The 21,068-nt window shown below is 41.2% G+C and overlaps 1 protein-coding gene across 1 annotated transcript; it reads right to left on the bottom strand.

Annotated features, from left to right (window-relative positions):
* Positions 1-431: 431 nt before the first annotated feature.
* Positions 432-18,677, bottom strand: LOC308312153 (extended synaptotagmin-2-B-like; the record flags this gene model as incomplete). Its single annotated transcript, XM_080794548.1, has 16 exons — positions 18,429-18,677; positions 17,402-17,620; positions 16,769-16,866; positions 14,895-14,951; positions 14,169-14,265; positions 13,040-13,146; positions 12,126-12,258; positions 11,807-11,888; positions 11,024-11,082; positions 8,869-9,045; positions 8,372-8,454; positions 7,346-7,394; positions 6,848-6,937; positions 6,138-6,236; positions 1,549-1,611; positions 432-506 (listed from the first exon to the last, which is right to left on the bottom strand). Coding segments are annotated over exons 5-16 (1,107 nt in total), but the record flags the coding sequence as incomplete, so codon positions are not given.
* Positions 18,678-21,068: the final 2,391 nt, after the last annotated feature.

Below are 21,068 nucleotides of genomic sequence, written 5' to 3' on the forward strand. Positions count from 1 at the left end.
GAGCCACATGTAGTCCGCAGAATCAGCGCGTACTGCGGTGCTGCGCGTATATGCAGATTAAACAGGAGACGGGCGGCGTTGAGAAATGCGCTGGTGTTATGCGCCGTGCAGCGTCTGTTTTTTTTTGTTGACGCTTGGCTCGTCGACTAGAGATCATGTCACGTTCTAAAAAAAACAGTCCACTTCCTTCTTTAGGTACGCATGCATTCACATTGGAACGATCTGTATCTGAATACACTTCAACGGTCCAGAGACCTGCCCCCCCATGCGGTCCCGGGGACGGTTGGGTGATCCGCTCCCGGGAACGGTACGCATCATTCACACTACCGCAACATCTGCCAAGTGGGCCCGAGTGCGCACCCGGGACCATGGTGTGAATCGCCCCTAATGAATGTGTTTTGTAGAATGGTTTGGTTTGATGTTGGTCTTACCTTGCTCTCAAAGGATTTGTGTCCAACCGTGAACTGGACAAATGGACTTGGGTCGCTGCTCACTTTTTTACCAGACTGCAGAAAAGCAATAGCAAAATAAAACAAATGAGCGATAAGACTTAGTCACTATAACTTCCCCCTGTGGGATCAATAAAGGCACATAGGGCAACACCTTTATAAACTCGATGTTGTAATTGAAAACCTTCATAGAAGCTATATACAGTACGTCTCTTTGATAAAAGAGACATGCTTGATAATGCTGACACTTAGTATTGTATTTACCGGTACTTACAATATCTTACCTACTGGTAGGCCATTGAAAACTCTGTTTATGTTATAATAAAAACGTTATATAATATATGCAATATACCTACAACGTCAACTACATCTCACATTTGAGTTCTAAATGGTAAAATGTAATTTATAAGAAAAACATATAATTACAGAGAAAGTTCGTGAAGGAGAAAACTAGAGCTCTAAACACCAGACATCCCAGAAATCATTTCAGATTTGAAGAAAAGTTAAGTCTTCAACGGACTGATCGGCTTAGTGGATCATGATTATTGATTAGCTTACTAGAAAACACCGTTATTTACAAGAGCTTGTTAAATGATTTAGTTTGTGAGTTGATTAATGATATTTCACAGCAGTGGTCAGTAACTGGAGTCAACTGGCAAGACATTTTGAATGCAACATGGGGGACAATTTCCTGAAACTAGTACATGAGTCCAAATACATAACCCTAGTCTGAAAGATCAAAATCTGACAATGATAATCTAATCATTGAATTTGGTCTCTCCTTGAAGATAGCTGAAGCCTACAATCTGGAATTATCTCAATCTGCACTGGGTGTGTGTGCGCACATGTGTACACATGTCAGTATGTGTACGTCATTGGAGTGCATGCATGTACTGGACAGTGTGTGGTTTATATCTAGGTACTGTACATGTACACATGCATAAACGGCAACGAGCGTGCATACAGTATGAATCGGGTATGACTGTGCCTGTAGTTAATGCATGTGAGCATTCTCTCTCCCCGTCTATCTTTCCGTCTGTCTATCTTTCAGTCTGTCTGTATCTTAAAGGTTAAGTGTGCTCTGTTGATGTCATGTTACCTTGATGGCTTTACTGACTGAGGCCTTCTTCAGCCCCTCAGAGTTGAACTCTAACGGATTGCGCTTTGATTTCCCCAGTGACACGATAGGAAGAGAAGCAACACAAACACAAACACAAACGCACCACCCGGGTTATTAGGGAGTGGAGACGGGAGGACGTGCAAGATGAAGGACAAGGAAGAAGGTTATTGATGATTGACACACCACCACCACCACCACCACCACCACCAAACATAATGTGAGACAGACGGTAAGACAACAAGGATGATCACATGGTTAATGCATTTAAACATTTAAACATGGAGCCAAGATCACAACACAAAGTCATTGGTTAGAAGTTGAACCAATACGAATGGACCGTATTGCAGAGCAGAGGGGGAAGAACGGACATGATATTCGTGAAATGATTAGCTGACAATACAAATGTTTTATTAGTGCTGAATCCACCTCTGCTTTAAGCACTTTGAAACCATGGCAACAAATCTGGACAATTTATATTGTTTTTAACCACTTAAACCCTCTAGACTTAGTTAACTGGACCCTTGGGACGCCTATTTTTGGCTAATGTTCTCCCCAGAATAAGAATATGGATGCTCGGGATCAAGTGGTTAAACGGCTATAAAAATGTGCCGATAGACTGGAGTAAAATACACTTTAGATGCAATTATTCAAAATGGGTGCCTTCAAATTATCTGACCTATGCCTTACATCCCTGAGGTCATCACTGATCTAATGAAAGGATTGGTCTAAGCTTCTGTTCCATTAGTCTAATGCATGACAAATCAGTGACTTCTCAGGGATGGAGGGCTACATTTAAAATGAATAAATGTTGGTTTCCTAACCCCTTTGATCACCATTACTCTTGTGTGACAACAACACTACGCAGTGAGTGCATAATGTTTAATGGACAGTACAAGACAAATTGGTTTAGCATCATCTTAAAGGACCACTTCACCACTTTTCAACCCATCTTCATATAATTGGTCCTCACTATAATGTTCATGATAGAATACCACAATTTTTTTCTACTCGGTATGTGTATCATAGGAGGGCTGGGGGCAGTTCAGAAACCCGTCCACCAGTGACATCATTGTTACGCAGATCTTTAAAAAAAGAAACAAATATTTAGATTTTTATTATCGCGAGAATGATGGCTTCCATTATCGCATTGCAACTTTTCAGGAATAGAAAGACTGCAGTTTCTATTAGCTTGGATTCCCTGTTGATGATGTCAATTATATGAAGATAGATTGAAAAGTGGTCAAGTGGTCCTTTAAAGGATTTGCACACATTACAAGAGGTAAAACTGCTTGCAATATTCTTGTCACATAGTGAAGGTAATCAAAACTATTTTGTCATTAGGTCAACCAAATTAAACTCTGGCATCCTTGATGCTACATGTTCCCGAGCATATAGATCAGCTATAAAATAATCACACAACTAAGTATATAGGATTTAAGCCCATGTCCTCAGAATCCCCATATTAGCCATGGAGATTGGATCATACGTTTGCTGCCCCCTGGTGGTACAATTACACAAAAAATTGTGTGGCATTTGACACATGTTACTATGAATCAGTTAACAACCACATCATTATGTGTTGGAACTTGGCAGTGGTATTACTTGAAAATGTGCATGTTGCATTACTGATAGATAGGTTATAACATACTTAACGGTCTTTTTGTGAATATGTTATTAACCTAGGTTGTTGAAAAGTCACACAAACATGTGTTGTCATGCACACTACACAATGTTTATCGAGAGTGTAAAGGGGCGTAGCCATGGAGATCCGAGGGGTAAACCCATCCATGTGGGGGAAAACAAGTAGGATGGAGGGATGGCAATCCACTAATAATTCATCCTCCGCGGACTCCATAATACCATCAAAATACAATCTAATGTGCTCCCATATTCATTTATTTTCCTTCCTTTCCTTTCTTTAAAGAAAATAGATATCGTTGCTGCTGTCGGGCAGAAAACCTCACACAGTATCTCCATATTTCAACTTTTTATGGGGGTTTTTTTTTGGGGGGGGGGGGGTAAATTAAGACCCTACAGTAGTTCATCTTACTACAATGTCGTACACAAGTAGCAAGAATAGCTGTTCTACGAGCTTGTATCGAGATCATGCGAATGAGCTTGTACACCTGTATTCTTCTTTAAAGTGAAAGTGGTTAAGTGCGTCTGTGATGTGGGCATAATAAATATCGAACCAGTGAAAAGGGAGAGAAAAAAACAGGAGCTTGTGACTAATAACTACATTGGATCAATCAAACAGGTTGTTATTATTATGAATTATTATTATACATTTTCAAATGTAACGGTTTTGTTTTTGGACATGCAGGTTTCCACCCGACAGTGACGATGGCTGAGGTTAATTGAACTGTTGTTGCTAGAGTGTCCTGTAAGATGACAGGCATGAACTAAAATAACTTTCAAAAGTACTGATCCGATGCAGCTTTGATCAGTGGTAGTAATACAGTGGTGGTTTGCTTTAACTAGAGTTTTCTAACTAGAAGCCCTGCACATTTGGTCCTACTTCTCAGTTTGTTAACTTTGTTGTATTTGCTAAGATACTGCACATTATAGGCAATTTGATTAAAGTTCAAACTATTTGCACAATTAATGACATAGTAGTAATTCAAGCATTAAAGGTTAAAGGTTAAAGTCTTTATGCTTTCAATCCCCACACCCACACACACACACACACACACACACAAAATAATCACACGATAATAAAAAACAACAACCTCACACTGTGACATTAAGGCCAATTCATCATTTGTCACATGACCCTTTCGTCAAACGTCGCTCGACAAAAATGGCATAAATTAGACGGCATATTTGAAACACACACACATTCATTAGAAACCCTCAAGCAGACAAACAGCCAATGGACTCACAAAGAGGCTCCTATAGAGAGAAGCAGTGTTCTCACAGAACACCAGCCCAGCCGCACGCCTCTCTTTGAGGAACCCAGAGCCCAAGTTCCCCTCGAACACACTCTTCACAGGAGGAAGAGGAGGAGGAGGAAGAGGAAGCAGAGAGGAGAAGCAAAAGAAGAAGAAAAAGAGGCTGAAAAGAGGCAAGTCAGGCTTCTGCTATGGAATCATCAATCTGCTATGAAATCAATCTGCTATGGAATCATGAAATACATATTAACATGAGAAAGCCTGGTAGTTTAAAACTGACAGTTAGTCATTGAACATACCATTAATAGTATTATTTGTTTAACTTAAGTTAATCAACTTGTATATTAAGGGACACGTCTGAATGGGAGCATGGCAGGGGTTGTCTGAATGGGAGCTGAATGTTTACGCTTCAAACACTTTTAACATTCAAAAGCTATGGCCTTTAGTCCCATGTCCTGCATCTTTACGATGAGATGGATAAAGCAGAAAAGTAAGGAAGAAAGTAAAGTATAAAGATAGCAAAGAGACCAAGGAGATTGTAGACTAGCACACAACAGTCTAACACCTGCAACAATATCAAATACAATGTTTTTTCTCTAGTTTAAAATAAATCCATAAAGGCTTGAATGGGCCTATATAAGAGCAAGTGAACATAGAAGGACCAAGTCCTTATGCACACCTACTGTACGGGGGACAGGTGCGTCGGATAAATTAACTGGAAGAGTATAGGAAAAAACTGGAATCCAGCACACCGTCTTCATGTTCACTTACAGAATCTTATTTAAATAGCCCGAAGAAAGTCTGACCGACCAAAACGTTGCTGCTGCTGCTTATATAAAGTTCTGTAAGTGAAGACAGTGTGCGGGATTCCTGATCAGAGGAATATCAAATACCTAAATATAGAATCAAGCAACTTAAAAAAACTATCTGGAGTCTATCACACAAGAGCAGAGTTGACATTAGAATGATTCCAGTAAGTGTTTTAAAGTGAAATACCCATTCAAATAAAAACTATTGTGTACAGCTTACAGCCAGAACACTATATAAAACACAATGTAGTGTGCAGATACTTTAACAATCACAACTACAGGTATGTATTGAGCCCTTAAACCCTAGCGCCTCTATTCTGGGGTGAACATCCAGCGAGAATAATCTACAAGCTCACAACGGGTTGCAACGTCATGCATTGTGAGCTAATATTGGCGAAGAGATTTAGAAAAAAAGTAGCAGACCTAGCTACACAGATACAGTAAAGGGTTTTTAAGTGGTTAAATACAATGTAGTGTACAGCTGACAGCCACAAATTTGTCCAAAATAAAATTCAGTTACACCTGATATGTTATTTATAACAAACAAGAACAAGACATATTTGCAATTTATATTTGGCTGGGTTCTGTGTGTAAGGCATAACAATGAGTAGCCAAGAAATAAATACAAATAAAATAAATATATATAAAAAAAAAAAGATTTCAGTATGATACTTCTGAAATGGATGTTTAGTGTATTACATAATATGCAATACATGACTTCATATGAATGAAAATTTTCCAGTTGTAATTTCCCATCGACTTGCTCTAAATGTATAGAAAACGTATTCATCACCATGAAATCAATCCCGTCATCTCTCTGGACATTACTACTACTAGTGCATCTCAGGTTTCTATCGGTCTGACTTACCGGCAGGTTGCGAGCAGAGTCCAGAAACACGACCAGCAGAGCTGAGGACAGACCATCGTTGGCGTGACCTGCCCTGTCTGCCTTGATGCTGGTCAGAGTCTGTGGAGAGACAGCAGCTGGACGTTACTGCATCCTCACCGCTCAATGGGCTCTATGCACACAGAATGACTCCTCCTACTTCCAGGCAGCTTCCCTACTTCCTTCGCAGGTGTTACCGATTAAGGTAGTAATTAAGGTTCCGTTCCATTTAGTGTGGAGTGGTTCTCAAACTCTAGGACCCCCATAACTCTGAGTGTACGATGCATTGTGTGCTTGTATATCTTGCTATTTTCGCTACTTCTTAAATGTATATTTATTAAAAAAATGTATGGAAATTATACGTTTTCTGATTTCATTTATGAAATACTTTTGAAAAATGTTGGAATGGATTTGAATTGATGAAAGATTTGTCTAAACCACACACACACACACACACACACACACACACGCTCAATTCATTTGATCCATGTATAGTAGCACTGCAGCATAGCGGGGGCGTTTTGTCCGGAGCCGTTCTCAGTATGATAATAATTTATCACGCTGGAGGAGGGCTACGGCCCGAAATGTTCAGCGTAATTGCCTATCAGGACTTTCTGTGAGTGCTGGTGTTTTTTGTTTTACTGGATGCCGTCACCACTGAACGCCAAGGGAAATAAAACTGACAGTCTTACCTGGTCTAATCTCTCTGGAGTGGACAGCAGAGACAGCCACTCCAGTTTGAGATGCAGCTTTCCTGTTGCAACTTCATCCATCACAAACCACTGGGCAGAGAAAACAACGATGGTTAACCGTAACTCATACAGCCTTTCAAAATAACTCACCCAGCCCATAAGTTAATATGTGACGGATTCATTATTAGATAAAGTTGAGATATGAGCAGAGACAGGCGGGCAGACAAGTATACTGATAGGCAGACATATACTGTAGACACACAGTACAGCATAATCACATTCAGTACCACAATCAAAATCAAAATAATGATACAATACAAAAACAAGCAATAAAACTTATGCAAATCCTATCATTAAAAACTAAGGGATAGTGAGGGAATTGTTCTTCATGGCAAATTACCCCCATCTGCATCCCATTATAGACAATATAATTAAAAGAAAAAACATCTAAAATGCAAATGACTGAAAAAACAAAACAAAATGAAGTCTGCAGAATACCTCTTCAACCTTCTGCTCCTTCTGCAGCTCAGCCATGTCAATCACCAGACTGCAATCAAGTCACAAACACAAAACCATTTGGAGAAAGTCACAACAGTACAGCTGAAGGCTTCTGAATAATTAACGATTCAATACTGTATGTTTTTGAAAGCAGGTCGAAGCAAATCACCTGCTTATCAAATCACTAATTCAAGAGGTGTCAGATAGAAATGGTTTGGCAATTTGATGGAAAAACTAGAAAAGTGCCCTCAAGCCGGGTTGCCTACCCAGGGCCCGCAAAATTTGGAATGCAGTCATAGCCAAATGGAATCTGACAAAGCTGCAAATCTGCTGTAATCTGCTGATGTTGCCCGTTAACTCTGTCCTTTCTCGACCGTTTCGGACGCGAGGCGGCTAGCCGGAACCGGCCAGGCCCCCTGGGCGTGTTTCTGGGGGTCTGGATGTTCCCCCCAGGGACCCCCACACGGTACAGTTGCACCGCTCACTTCACACAGGTGTGATTTCTTTTTAACTCTGGTGACTTGAAAAGTTCAGCACCTATTGTATAATTACACCGTTTCCTTCACTTTCAAAGGTAATTCTCCAAAGTAATCAACTAGTAGGCTGGTCAAACAGGTCCCACAGCACTGACAGCAGCGGATGGAAGGAGAGTTCAACCATGGTGTGGCTTGTATTTGCAAAGTGTAAATCCACCATTTCTGCTTCAAATAGACTTTTTATTGACTTGGGGCACCCTGGCGCATATTAGCCTCGTTCTCAGCCATACTCATGTACGAAGAGATGTCTGGAGGTTTTACATTCCAGGCAGTCAGCATTAGATCATATTTCCAATTACAGGACCCGCTTAGGTAAAACTAATCTCATCGGAATAGGTTTCATGTGCATATTGAGAGAGGGAGAGGGAGAAGGAGAAGGAGAAGGAGAGGGAGAGGGAGAGGGAGAGAGAGAGAGAGAGAGGTACATCAAGCATAGTATTGATCATACTCCTGTGAGCTGATTGTACAGATTAAAAGTACAGTGCAGTACCGTCCCAGGAAGTCATCTTTATCGGTGTCTTCGTCAAACAGTTCTATCTCCAGCATCTTTCCTGTGTGGTCGTACACTAGAGCCTGACGGAGGGGGAAAAAAATACGGAAAAGCCATTCATAAGGATGTCAGTTATGTGATAAAGCCATGCATAACAGGGAAGGTTGAGAATGGGAAAATGTTATTAAAAACATATATAAACAAACATGTGTGGAGGAAATACAGTATCTGCTAAATGTATTTTAGACAATTTGTTTGCATGTTTTTGAACAGTTTCATTTATTTTTCGAAATACCACAAAAACAACAACAACAACAACAATCTACCAAACCTTTTGTGTTATGCTCAAATAAAAAAAATGCAAATATATTGGTTAGACAAACAGACTGACAGAGACATAACGCGTATAGATCTTTTAGCATCATATACAGTAGCATTGCACATCATTTCCTAACCCGTTCCTAACGCATACAGTAGAGCAGGTTGTGTGCTTATACCTCGTACACCTCGTTCCATTTAGGGTTGACGGTCTCATGGATGACTTTACTCTGGAAGAGCTGGGTTCCCAGCTGGAGGACTCCATACGGGTCCGACTTGCCTTTGATCAGACCTCCCAGGAAGCGGTCCTTACCCAGTAGGTCCTGAGCCTCCATGAAGTGGATCCGCAGCACACCCTGAGAGAACCAGCCCAGAACAGAACAGTGAGATGTGGGCCCAGTGTTGATTTTGTCGACTAAAAAAACTATGACAAAGAATGGTCGTCGACTACCAGACCAAAATGTTAAGGAGGGGACTAGTGTACAAGAAAAAAAAAAGAAGATGAGTCATTTTTATGTTTGGTTGCGCTCTGGAAATAGCAGATCTACAAGCTCACAATGCGTCACAGCTATTTTCAGCCACAACCAAGAGTAAAATCAGGCATTTGCAACGCCATCAAGGCCTGCCAAAACACATTTTAGTCGACAAAATCAACTGTAGATTTAGTCGACTAAAATCCTATTACCTTTAAGTCGACTAAAACTAGACTAACACTAAACATTTCAGATAACTAAAATGTGAGTAAAACTTTAAAGTTTTGTTCTAATCTATGGCTAAACTAAGGTCAGCATCCAAAGAAACGTCCAGGTTTCTAGCAGTACGTTTTTAAATTAGAATTAACTGCACCTTGAATAGAAAGACATCTATAAAGTTTAAGTTATTACTTCACATTATACACTATACACACCAATATTGTTCTCATTACTCTCATCTGGACTGAACATACTACATAACATAACGTTGTTTCAGATTCTTTAAAATACCAGGCATGGTATTTGAGTGTTTTGAATAGTTTCTCTGCCAATTCTGTACTTACTGTAGTTTGTTGTGTACACATTCAACAATGTGTTTGCTTGTGTGTGTGTGTGTGTGTGTGTGTGTGTGTGTGTGTGTGTGTGTGTGTGTGTGTGGTAACAACAATACAAATCAATGTAGCTCACAACAATGAATCACGGATGCAATATGCCATCAGCCATTATTTATCATTTGCTGCCACAAAGATAAATGTCACTTAAAGTCATCTGACTTTAGGTCTGTGAATGTGTGTGTGTGTGTGTGTGTGTGTGTGTGTGTGTGTGTGTGTGTGTGTGTGTGTGTGTGTGTGTGTGTGTGTGTGTGTGTCTCTCACCAGAATATGGAGAGGTCAGAGGTCTCCACTAGCATCTCCACCAGTGAGTCCACCATCTTGGTGTGAAAGATGATGGTGTTCATCATCTTCCCCAGCTCCCTGTGGTCTGCTATACCCAGACTGGCCTTAGAAACACTGGTATACGCCTAGAGGAGACATGGTGGGAGCGAATAAAGAACAGAAAGATGGAATAGAAGGGAACGAACCAAATGAACAGGGAAAGAAAGGCAGGTTGGATGGAAACGAAGAGGGAATGAGGAAAAGGAAAACAGGAAGTAGGGATGAACCGAAATGCAAAGAAAGTGGCAATAAGTCTGAGGAATCAGAAACAAGAGAACGACAAACGGAAGACTATAGCACCATTGTGTATTGTATTGTATTGACATTAGACACCAGCGGATGGCGGATTTAGCCGGTTAACCGCAGTTTGGGTCAAAAGAATATATTATTAATTAATATCGGATAAACCGCGGGTGAAATAATGCTGGAAATAAATGAATGGCATCCATCTATAGGTTTTATAACTTTTAAAACGGAAACAAACTAATGACATCTATCTATAGGCTTATAATATAGTTTTTTTTTAAAAGGCACCAAATCTCGGCGTGCGTGCGTTAGTAGTATTTTTCCTTGAACTTGTAGATTGGCTATATCCCTGCAGCGGATTTCGGGTGGTTGCGGATATATAAATTGGATTAAGTCATTTATGCGGTGGGATAACAGGCGGATTATAAATATGCACACTCGGATTCGGGTGACAAAAAAGCTCATCCGCTGATCTCTGATTGACATGATCATGAATTGACATTGAATTTGAAAAAAAGGAGACATTTACACAAAATATGTTTGACAATATAAACGCATAATATCCAGCTTGCCCAGAGACATCTTGAAAATATAGCAAATTCGTTCGATACAATTTGTTCCTGAATAACATGTAGTTGGTATCAAGTTGTGTGTGTGTGTGTGTGTGTGTGTGTGTGTACCTGCAATCTGAACCAGTCCAGTCTCATGCCTCTGAAGTCAAACACATCTCCATCCTCCACTATAAGGAACAAGCATGTGCAAAATTACCACAACACTGTGTTTGATGTTATTTTTAAAACAATATTCACACACATCACATCATCCTTCAATAATTATATTCCACAACACTGAGCTGACATGGACATAAGCATTTAATCTTTGATGTTTACTGTCTGCTGGCGTTTGGCTTATGAATGTTATTCTGTTGTACCAGGTTTTTCTTTTCCTTTTAGATTTTTTTGAGAGAGAGAAACCATGAAACAGTTTTTGGCATAATATAAACACAGTACATTCCAGTATTAACCCATTTTGCGCGGGAACCCCTTTTATGTTATACAAGATCTACAAGCTCACGCCGAGTGGCGCTCTACGAGCTTGTAGGTCTGCTATTTCTTTTAAATGGTGAAAATGTGCCTCACATCTTTGAATATATATTGTTACAGAGTGAACATTTTAACTCAATTCTTTGCTTCTGTGTTGGGGTCCCTGGAACAACATATTTTCATATTGGGGTCCTTTCCTTGACATGAAATATTGAGCACAACTGAAACAGAAACATTTCAGAAAGCCGTCAGGATTTTGAAGACTTTTTTTTTAATTTCGACCTCAGGCCTAAATGGGTTAATTGAACTGAAAGACTGTATAAAGAAAGAATGACCTGTTGCAATTGTACACTCTCAGGGTTAAATGATCATACATGATTACCTCAAACCATGATTTACAGTACAGTAGTTTATGTTTACCTTGTTTGACGCTGAGAGAGGTCATCGTGTTGACGAAGGAAGACATGATGATTGATTCATCTTCTGGACACACAGAGAGGTTCTAGCATAGAAAAAACAAGTTCCATTCTTACTGTGATTAATGTTATCGATGCATGTTCCTTTAGCCATTATTCATCATTGTCATACAAATAAATATTAGGAATATGAAACCATGGGTGGTAGGGGTAGTTTCAGTAACCCCCTTCCCCCCGTTAATTAAGATTGTCCCACTGACATTTTCAATGCTTGTGTGTGTGTGTGTGTGTGTGTGTGTGTGTGTGTGTGTGTGTGTGTGTACCTGCACCAGTTCGTTGAGCACCACAGCATCGAAACCAGATAGATACTGAACGTAGTACCTCTGCATGACTGGACCATACTTCCTCACATGGGCCCTCAGCTCCTCCATGTAGAAGATCAACTCTGCTATGTGTCTGTAACACACACACACACACACACACACACACACACACACACACACACACACACACACACACACACACACACACACACACACACACACACACACACACACACACTTAACAAGAAATTCTTGAACACAAACAATAGTGGATGCGCAAACTTGGAAAACTCTACAACAAGTGCTTCAGGATACAGATCACGGGCATCGCCTTCTCCATATATGGCGACTGCCAATTATTGCAGACACTGAACAGAATTTTGCCGATGCCTGATCAGCTCTCAGCTTGGGCATGCCTGCAATCTGCAGGCACCTCACGACTGATTTATGGACATTACCAAGGCTTCCAAATATGAACACAAGTAGTTTACATTTGTAGCCAAGCTGTATAATAGCATCTTTAAGACGCTGGTACTTAAGCACCTTGGTAAGGAATGCCTCTTCCAGACTGTGGTCAAATGTACATGCCACTTCCAAAATGGTCACTTCTCTACTGTCATCAACACCAACAATATCTGGTGTATTAGCTGTGACATCTGAAATCATCATAGACTCAAATACCACACGACAGTGTGATTTGAGTCTGGCTACATGAACATGGCAGTTAAAACATACGAGTGCTTATACATTTTGGCAGATGATGAAACATATGAACTTAGCTAATAGGTCAACAATTCTGTCGTGCCTAGCGATGTACATTCCATTATATACATAGCAACCAAACACACATTACTGTGTGCGATCATGTATCAGTGTGTGTGTATTATTGTGCGTGTGTGTGTGTGTTTGCTTACTTGTCTATGAAGTCATCTGTACTTTTCTTCTGGATGTTGTCGGCGTGACGAAGGAGCCAGATGATTTCATCACGGGCAAACGATAATGCCATGAACACAAACAGCGCCTGCAGGTGGAGAACACAGAGTAAAAGAGAGAACACCTACTGTACAAAGAAAAAACACACTACTTTGGTATCATTATCTTCATCAGAACATTATAGGGCCAACTCATGCAGGTGTTAAATAGAAAGTAGAAAAGTTCATCTTAAATCATTAGGTTTATAAGAAGACAGAGTCACACTAGTTATCAGAACATAATGTATTCCCTTAATAAACTGTGTGATAACGTATTCTGGCCCCGATTGAAAAGGCATTATCCCAATCCCACAATGCACAACTTGGAGTAAGGGACAAAGCGCTAAAGCATTGCGTGATTTCAAATGCCCAGATTTTGAGCTTGTATAAACTGGGTACCAGTACCAGATCAGGAATCACCATTATTATTATTCGCAGTACTAACGTTGTGGTCCTGTACTTCTGGCTCTCCACAGGAACTCCATAACATAGAATATACAAATATTGCAGCACGACTCTTTAACCCAGGCCTGACGTCGGAATAAATAAAAAACGTTCGCTCTGAAAGAATATATATTCAAAGATTTGTGCCTTACGATTTTTCAAAAATAGCAGACCTAAAATATGATCTGAAGTGGGACGTGTTCCTCAGTCATGTTGCAGGTCCCTTGGTGTGATCCATGGTCAGGCAATGCCCTCTTGATTGTTTATTGTATTACTACACATTATGATACGGTTGATGATGCTGCGTTTGGTCGTCTAAATAATGTAAACTATTTTCAATTTTTTCTTATCTATCTTGTCTGTCCATGAATACGTACTCTGCTGTTGTTGCTTGTGTCTGTATTTTAGGTTGTCTGTTGTATGCGTTTGTAAAAAATCTAAAATAAAGTACTGATCATAAAAATAAGAAAATAGCAGACCTACAAGCTCGTAGTGCGCCACTCGGTGGCACGCTATGAGCTTGTAGATCTGCTATTTTTCAATAGCTAAAGCATAACATAATGCTTAGTTAAAAACACCAAAAGGGGTTCCCACCCCAAGAATGGGTTAAGTTGACATTATATATTACCTTTGGGCCCAGGAGTCCAGGCTGGTCAGCAAGGACGGTAGCCAACTCCTTCAGAGCAGAGCGGAGAAACTTGCGTCTCTCTCTGTGCATGGAGCCTCTGCACATCAAACACATAGATGATGCCCAATGACACATCATTCAATTATATATTCTATCACCTTCGGGACAACATGGTAAGATGAGAGTACCACTGACAGAAGAGGAGAGAAGGCAGGTGGTTGAGCAGGGGAGGAATTAAATATTTTACCTTTACTAGTTCAATAACTGGTCATACTATATATTTTTTTTGTTTTATACTAAAACCTTAAATGGATTTTGGTAGGGTCAGTAATGTCAGCCCATTGACATTGGCCAAAGAAACTGGCCCAGACAGCCAATAAGTGGAATGTTTCTCAATAGCATTTTTTCTTCCATCCCTTTTCTGGGGTGAACACACAGATATTATTAGTGTAGCGTGAAAACATCAGGGGGCGTAAAAGCATAAGGTTTAAGTGATTAAAAAGTGAAGGGATGCAGGACTAAAAGACTAATGGATGGAGGAATGAGTGGCCAATTAGAGAAAGTGGTTAAACAAGTGCAAAAGCATGCAAGATAAAAGGATAGCAGGTTGAGAAAGAGGGAAAGGCGAGAAGAGACAAAGACAAGAGAGAAGGATGTATGGATGGATAGATAGACAGATAGAGGCAGATTAAGAGATGGAGGGCAAAGAGAGATTAGGATACGTACGCATGAGACAGTGCTTGTTCCTTGCATTCTCTTATGTCGTTGATGCGTTTGTTGTATCTGAAACACACAAATTGAAGAGAGGCACTGATTGAAAATCAGTGTTTTAATGGTGTTTTTTTTTTTCTTCCATGATGTCACGAGCAAGAAGGTGCGCATGCGCCTACAGTACATGTGTGCATGGCATGCAGCTGATAGCCTAAGCCTAGTGTATTATTTATAGTGTGTGAGAGTTTTAGACACACAAACACAAAAGTAGACTTAAAATAGTCAGACAAACTTCTTTACTGTGCTGCAGTATATAGCGAAACTAAAACGTTTGCTTTGGAATCGGACAAATCTCTGCTTCGACGGTGGAGGAGGCATTATCGTTGCGTGCAGAACACCACAGAAGCTGTAGCCTACTGGAGCCATACTGCTGCGCTGTGTTGCTTTTACCGCGTGTGAGAACGTGCGTTCAGGTAAACAGTTTTAACCTGTTGTTATACGTATACACGACGTGTGAAAATAGGGGGCCGCGCCCACCGCCAGTAAACCTAGACCACTGCAGGGCACGTGGTGCGTTTTGGAAAGTCTGGTGACCCGAGGTGGATGATCTTCTCTTGAATCTAGGGGGACGGGACGGGACGTTCTAGCGTGGTCACCACGGCATGGTACTGCGTTCTACGAGCAAGACACCACTGTTGAAAATGGATGAAGTGCTCCTTTGACCAAGCAAAACACAACGCCTAGAGATTAACCCATTCTGACCTGAGATCAGATTCATACGAGGTTTCCACTGGACACACACTGGTCTGATTAACCCATTCTGACCTGAGATCAGATTCTAAAAATGTCAGTCGTTCTTCGATTTTTCAAAAACAGCAGACCTACAAGCTCGTAGCGCGCCACTCGGTGGCGCGCTATGAGCTTGTAGATCATACAAGCTACACACATGTGTGTAGGAGGCACAAACAAAAACGAGAACAGCCTTAAAGCTTACAAATTTAACAAAATTACAACGCAGAACAGTGGGCAATAACTAACACATACTGGGGAGCGGACAAGGTGCTACTGCTAAGGAACCATATTGTGCCGTTATAGTTTGTAAGTAACTGGTTGTACACTGGATTGGACAGGGCGCATCAATGATCATCTCCTATTTTGCATCTCTCTGAGCAACTTTTCACTAAAGACTGCGATTTGCTAGCCAGCAAGGTAACCTTACGTATGTGTCAAGTGTGTGACCATGTCTATTTGTCACTGTACATGTATTTGTCTTTAGTGTGTCTGACTGTTCGTCAGTAGCTAGTTCACTGACCAAAGCCTTCCATCTAGGAAGCTGACCATTACAACACAGCAGTTGGTCTGGAACACACAGCCCTGGGACTTGGGATACGAGTCATTACACACAACAAGATTTCAATCCCCATCAATGACACAGGTGGCACCTCAATTCCTTGCTTATTTCCTTGAGTCCCCTCTCATTTTTACCAAACCTGAAACTTCAACGGCCTAAAATGATAGCTGAGATGACATCAGTAATACTGTACGTCTACCCGGCTACTTTCGGCCAATGAAATGTCATGTATGGCTTGTGCATGTTTTTAACTACATACAGTGAGAAACAAGGAAGCAAGATCCATAAAGTTTCATAAAAAGCACAGTCTGGCAAATGCACAAATACAATGCTAATTGTGGTTACCGAGTGGCGCGCTACAAGCTTGTAGGTCTGCTATTTTTCAACAGCTAAAGTTTGAAACACCAAAAGGGGTTCCCGCCAAATGGGGAACCCCTTTTGTTATGCTTTATTTATTGAAAAATAGCAGATATACAAGCTCATAGCGCGCTACGAACTTGTAGGTCTGCTATTTTTGAAAAATCTAAGCACGACTGACATAGAAACTGCTGCATGTTGGCTTTAGATGGTCCAAGGTTCCTGATGAAGATCTTGGGAGGAGGAAGACAGATCTCCAGCAGCCTCACAGAGATATAGCTGAGGAAAACAGAGTGAAGGAAATTGTGTAAGAAAAGAAAAGAAAAAAGTGCAATACAATGTGTGTTACATTTAAAAACAAACTTTCATCACTCCGACATTGGTGGCAACCACCCTTATAAGGAGCAATTTGGGGTTCAGTGTCTTGCTCAAGGACCCTTGAACACGTGTGTGTGCCTGCCTCTAACCGTCTAACGTGGTGGCAGCCCCGAACAGAGTTTGTGCCAGGTTTGGTACAGATCGGAGCAACGATGTGCGTCCTATGTCCGGATGTTACGTTTGTGACCACGATCTGCCCGCCCACCAACCCTCTGTCCATATATCCTATGTTAAAAGTGTGTGGATGGATGAACAGACAGAGTGGATGAATTGAGCCCTAACCTGAAGGACGCCACCATCTGATTGTAAGAGAAGTACTGGAAGTACTTGTATTATGCTGCCACACATGCTATTCAGACCTACAGTACTAATGTTTTCCTTGAACATTGTGTATGTAGTAGTACTGTGGTACTGAATGTAAATGGCAGACACCTACCCTCCTTCATACATGCTGGCATTGCCCTGGCTGGCAGTGAAGTAAACAGAAGTGGACCTCTGCCCCTGTGGATGTGACGACGTCTGCGTGCACGCTGGCTGTCCTCCACACCTTTCCCCCTGTGGATGTGACGACGTCTGCGTGCACGCTGGCTGTCCTCCACACCTTTCCCCCTGTGGATGTGACGACGTCTGCGTGCATGCTGGCTGTCCTCGACACCTTTCCTCAACACAAAAGTAAAAATGCACAGTAAAAAAAAAACAGATGGTTGACCCTTGAAAAATAAATTGCCTGTTCAGTCAATCTGCCAATTTATACCCCTTGAACAAATCACCTACATTACATGGAACCAAATGGACGTGTAAGGGTCTATTTGCTACAAAGGTCAAGACTTGAACTGATGGTAGTGAATTTATTAAGTCCATAAACCACCGTAAGAACTGACAGGACAGTAAAAACAAAAAAATACTGTTAATTTCACATACTTTTGCAATGACAGTACCAAATATTAACAGCTCAAGAAGCTCCAAAAGTAAACCATGCTAATTCAAAACAGTACAATTTCCTTTTTAAATGGCTTTGACCATCAATCAGAATCACTGTAACATATTACAATTAATTGATGACTTCAACATCACCAAGCACTTATTATATTGAACTAGTTTTTCCCTTTTTAGCAGCTGTTTTAACTATGGAGTAATGAAATACCTTCTTTTAACCTTTTTTAAGTGTAAATATAATGACATGAAATAAAGACCTTTTTATCCAAAATGTATGAAATGCAGTGATAACAATCCTTCCTTTGCATGTGCACTTCTAACCTTTCCTTTACAGCACACTTGACAGAAAGAGTAGCAAACCAAACTTTGGTTTATAGTGCACTATCCTTGTAGCACTGTGAGCCTTTGCTGCAGAAATACGTTTTTCATTCCATATACCAAAACTGAACAGTGCACTTTATCAAAGGTCATTTAGCTCCACAAACGTGTTGTATTGTATGTTGCAAACACAGTCCAAGTGTACCAACCTTATGCCTCTTCGGGGGTGCTAAAACAATCATTGAAAGTCTCAATGGCAAAAAGCGGTTTACTTTTTAGCAGCAGCAAAACACGCGTCTCCTCTCTCTCTTGTCTGGTTATTATGTAATACTTCCTCTTTCCGGTGCGCAGGTAGCTATTGTTGTGTTCTTATATCCTTACTGAATTGAATCATATACACAACATTGTCTTTCTGGTTGCTTTATTGTAGTGACTGCTCCTGTCGACTTGCCGGATGGTTTCCCTATACATTTCTGTTACCTGTCGTCACCATAGAGTATTGTCGTCACCTGCTTCCTGGTCATGTGACTTCAGTAACCAATACACGACAGCTATGTCCCACAAAACTCCCTTCAAAATAAAAGCATTTGGCTCAAAGGAAAACGACTTGTTTCACAATAAGTAACATTGTCATAATAACAATGTCTGTTCACCCAGAATATAGAAAAGTTCAGTAGAAAACGTGTTTGGGTTCTTTACAGTTACAGACACAGAGAGGGGGGAGGGGGGGCCTAGAGAAAGCAATATGAGATATTTTATGACCTTGTGATTAGCAGACAGCCAAAAGTAAAACATAAAACATAAATGTGTTTTGGCCATCCAATTATTTACCATGCACACCATCAAATATGAATACACGGTTTTCAAATAATTGCAATGCATACTATTGAAGAATAGCCTACTATAAAACTTCATGTTCAAACACTGATCAAGACAAAAATGGGAAATGATGGATGGTTATTTCACTATATAAATAGGCCTATTCCTGTGGAACCGGGAGTCAAGCAAAAGGGAATGCATCCCATGTTCTTGTCAGGGTCCCCAGTTCAAAAGTGATTAATTTGGATGGGGTCACGCCCTGACAAGGTTGAGAAACACCAGTGACCACACTACTCTATGAATTTGATGATGGCACACTCACGCACGCACGCACGCATGCACACACACACACTCCCACACACACACACACACACACTCCCACACACACGCACACACACACACACACACACACACACACACACACACACACACACACACACACACACACACACACACACACACACACACACACCGGTGTAAAGCTGGGAGGCCGCATTTGAAGCCTGTCAAGGTCACACCTTGACCCTAGACCTTAGGAGTGTCTTTGAGCGACGGGAGCAGGTTCCCCAGATTCAGCTTCACCTTCTGAACAAAAGTATGTCTTGTTTGAAACAAAAGGACTTTTGGAAAGGGCCTAAAGGTGGCGCTAACCGTCAAACTACAGGGAGTGTTGTGCATTCTTTTTTTTTAATCCGACAGATACCTCTCTGGACTCACTTTTTCCCGCTGAATCCGAATATATCAACGACGAGACTGTCTGACCTTGGGAAAGTGGTGAAAAAGGGCGCTAAAGTTTGTAAAAATGTCACCTTTGCATCCAAAAAGGACATATTTCCTGTGATTTTTTCCAATCAAGGGGCATGTATTCCCACTTACTTTTTCCCCCCGATTCCAACGGTGGTGGTCTTATCTCTCTACGACGTCAGGAAGTGGGTGTAAACGCCCACTTCCTGTCCCCAGCCCCCCGAAATGTTGTGGAAAACGGGACCAATTCCATTAAATCCGGCATGAAAAAGTGATTCAGAAAATGTGTTGTTTGAAAAAAAATAATAATAATTGAGCTCTAGGGGCTGAAAAAACGTGTCTCTTTTGATTTGGCGGAGAGTTAGCAGTGTCGGAGAGCTACGAAACCACTTCCATCGGATTCGGGACGCTTCAAACATTTAGAAACAGTCTTGTTTGTGAAGACAGCAATTTTTTTGAATATCTTATTGAATTTTAAAGCTGGGAGGCCGCAAATTAAAGCCTTAAATGTCAACGCTTGACCTTTGGGTCTTCCGAGTGTCTTTGAGCGTCGGGAGCGGGCTCCCTAGACTCACTTTTTCCCGCTGAATACAGCCGTGGTGGTCTCGTGTCTCTACGATGTCGGGAAGTGGGTGTACTAGCCACTTAGCCGCCAGAAATCTTCTGTAAAAAACCGAGACCATTTTCCGACTCAGAACGGCGAGGCGAACGCGCTGATATGTGTTTCCCAGCACACGGACTTACGGTTCTCTTAATTGGCTAGGGTTAGGGTTAGTTTTCAACGCGCGATAGCTCTTGAACGATACGTCCGTCAGACAAGTAATTGACGTTGGCGTTTCCAGCTTTCCGAGGCCTACGATCTGATATGTCCGCCATTGTCGTGCGACCCCCGTAGCCCCTAACCCTAACCCTAGATAACCCTAGTTTTACCTGATCGAAAGGTTTATAGGGTTACCGATGCTAAGAATGTGTTTTTGGTTGAAATGCTGAATTTAAAATTGAGTACCAGAAGCGAGCCACATATCATCGCGTTCGTCTTATCGATAGCTACGCGTGGACGCGACTAACTTTTATTTCTGACCTTTGTGGGAGGAGCTATCGCACTTTAAAGGCTACCTAGACCTATGTCCTACGTTACGTCCTACGCTGTAGAGACCTACGTCCTATGCTTCAGAGACCTACGTCCTACGTTTTAGAGACCTACGTCCTACGTTTTAGAGATCTACGTACCACGCTGTAGAGACGTACGTCCTACACTGTAGAGACGTACGTCCTACGCTTTAGAG

This window comes from Protomyctophum bolini, assembly GCF_963924005.1.
Source record: "Protomyctophum bolini genome assembly, contig: SCAFFOLD_225, whole genome shotgun sequence".
Taxonomy (NCBI): domain Eukaryota; kingdom Metazoa; phylum Chordata; class Actinopteri; order Myctophiformes; family Myctophidae; genus Protomyctophum; species Protomyctophum bolini.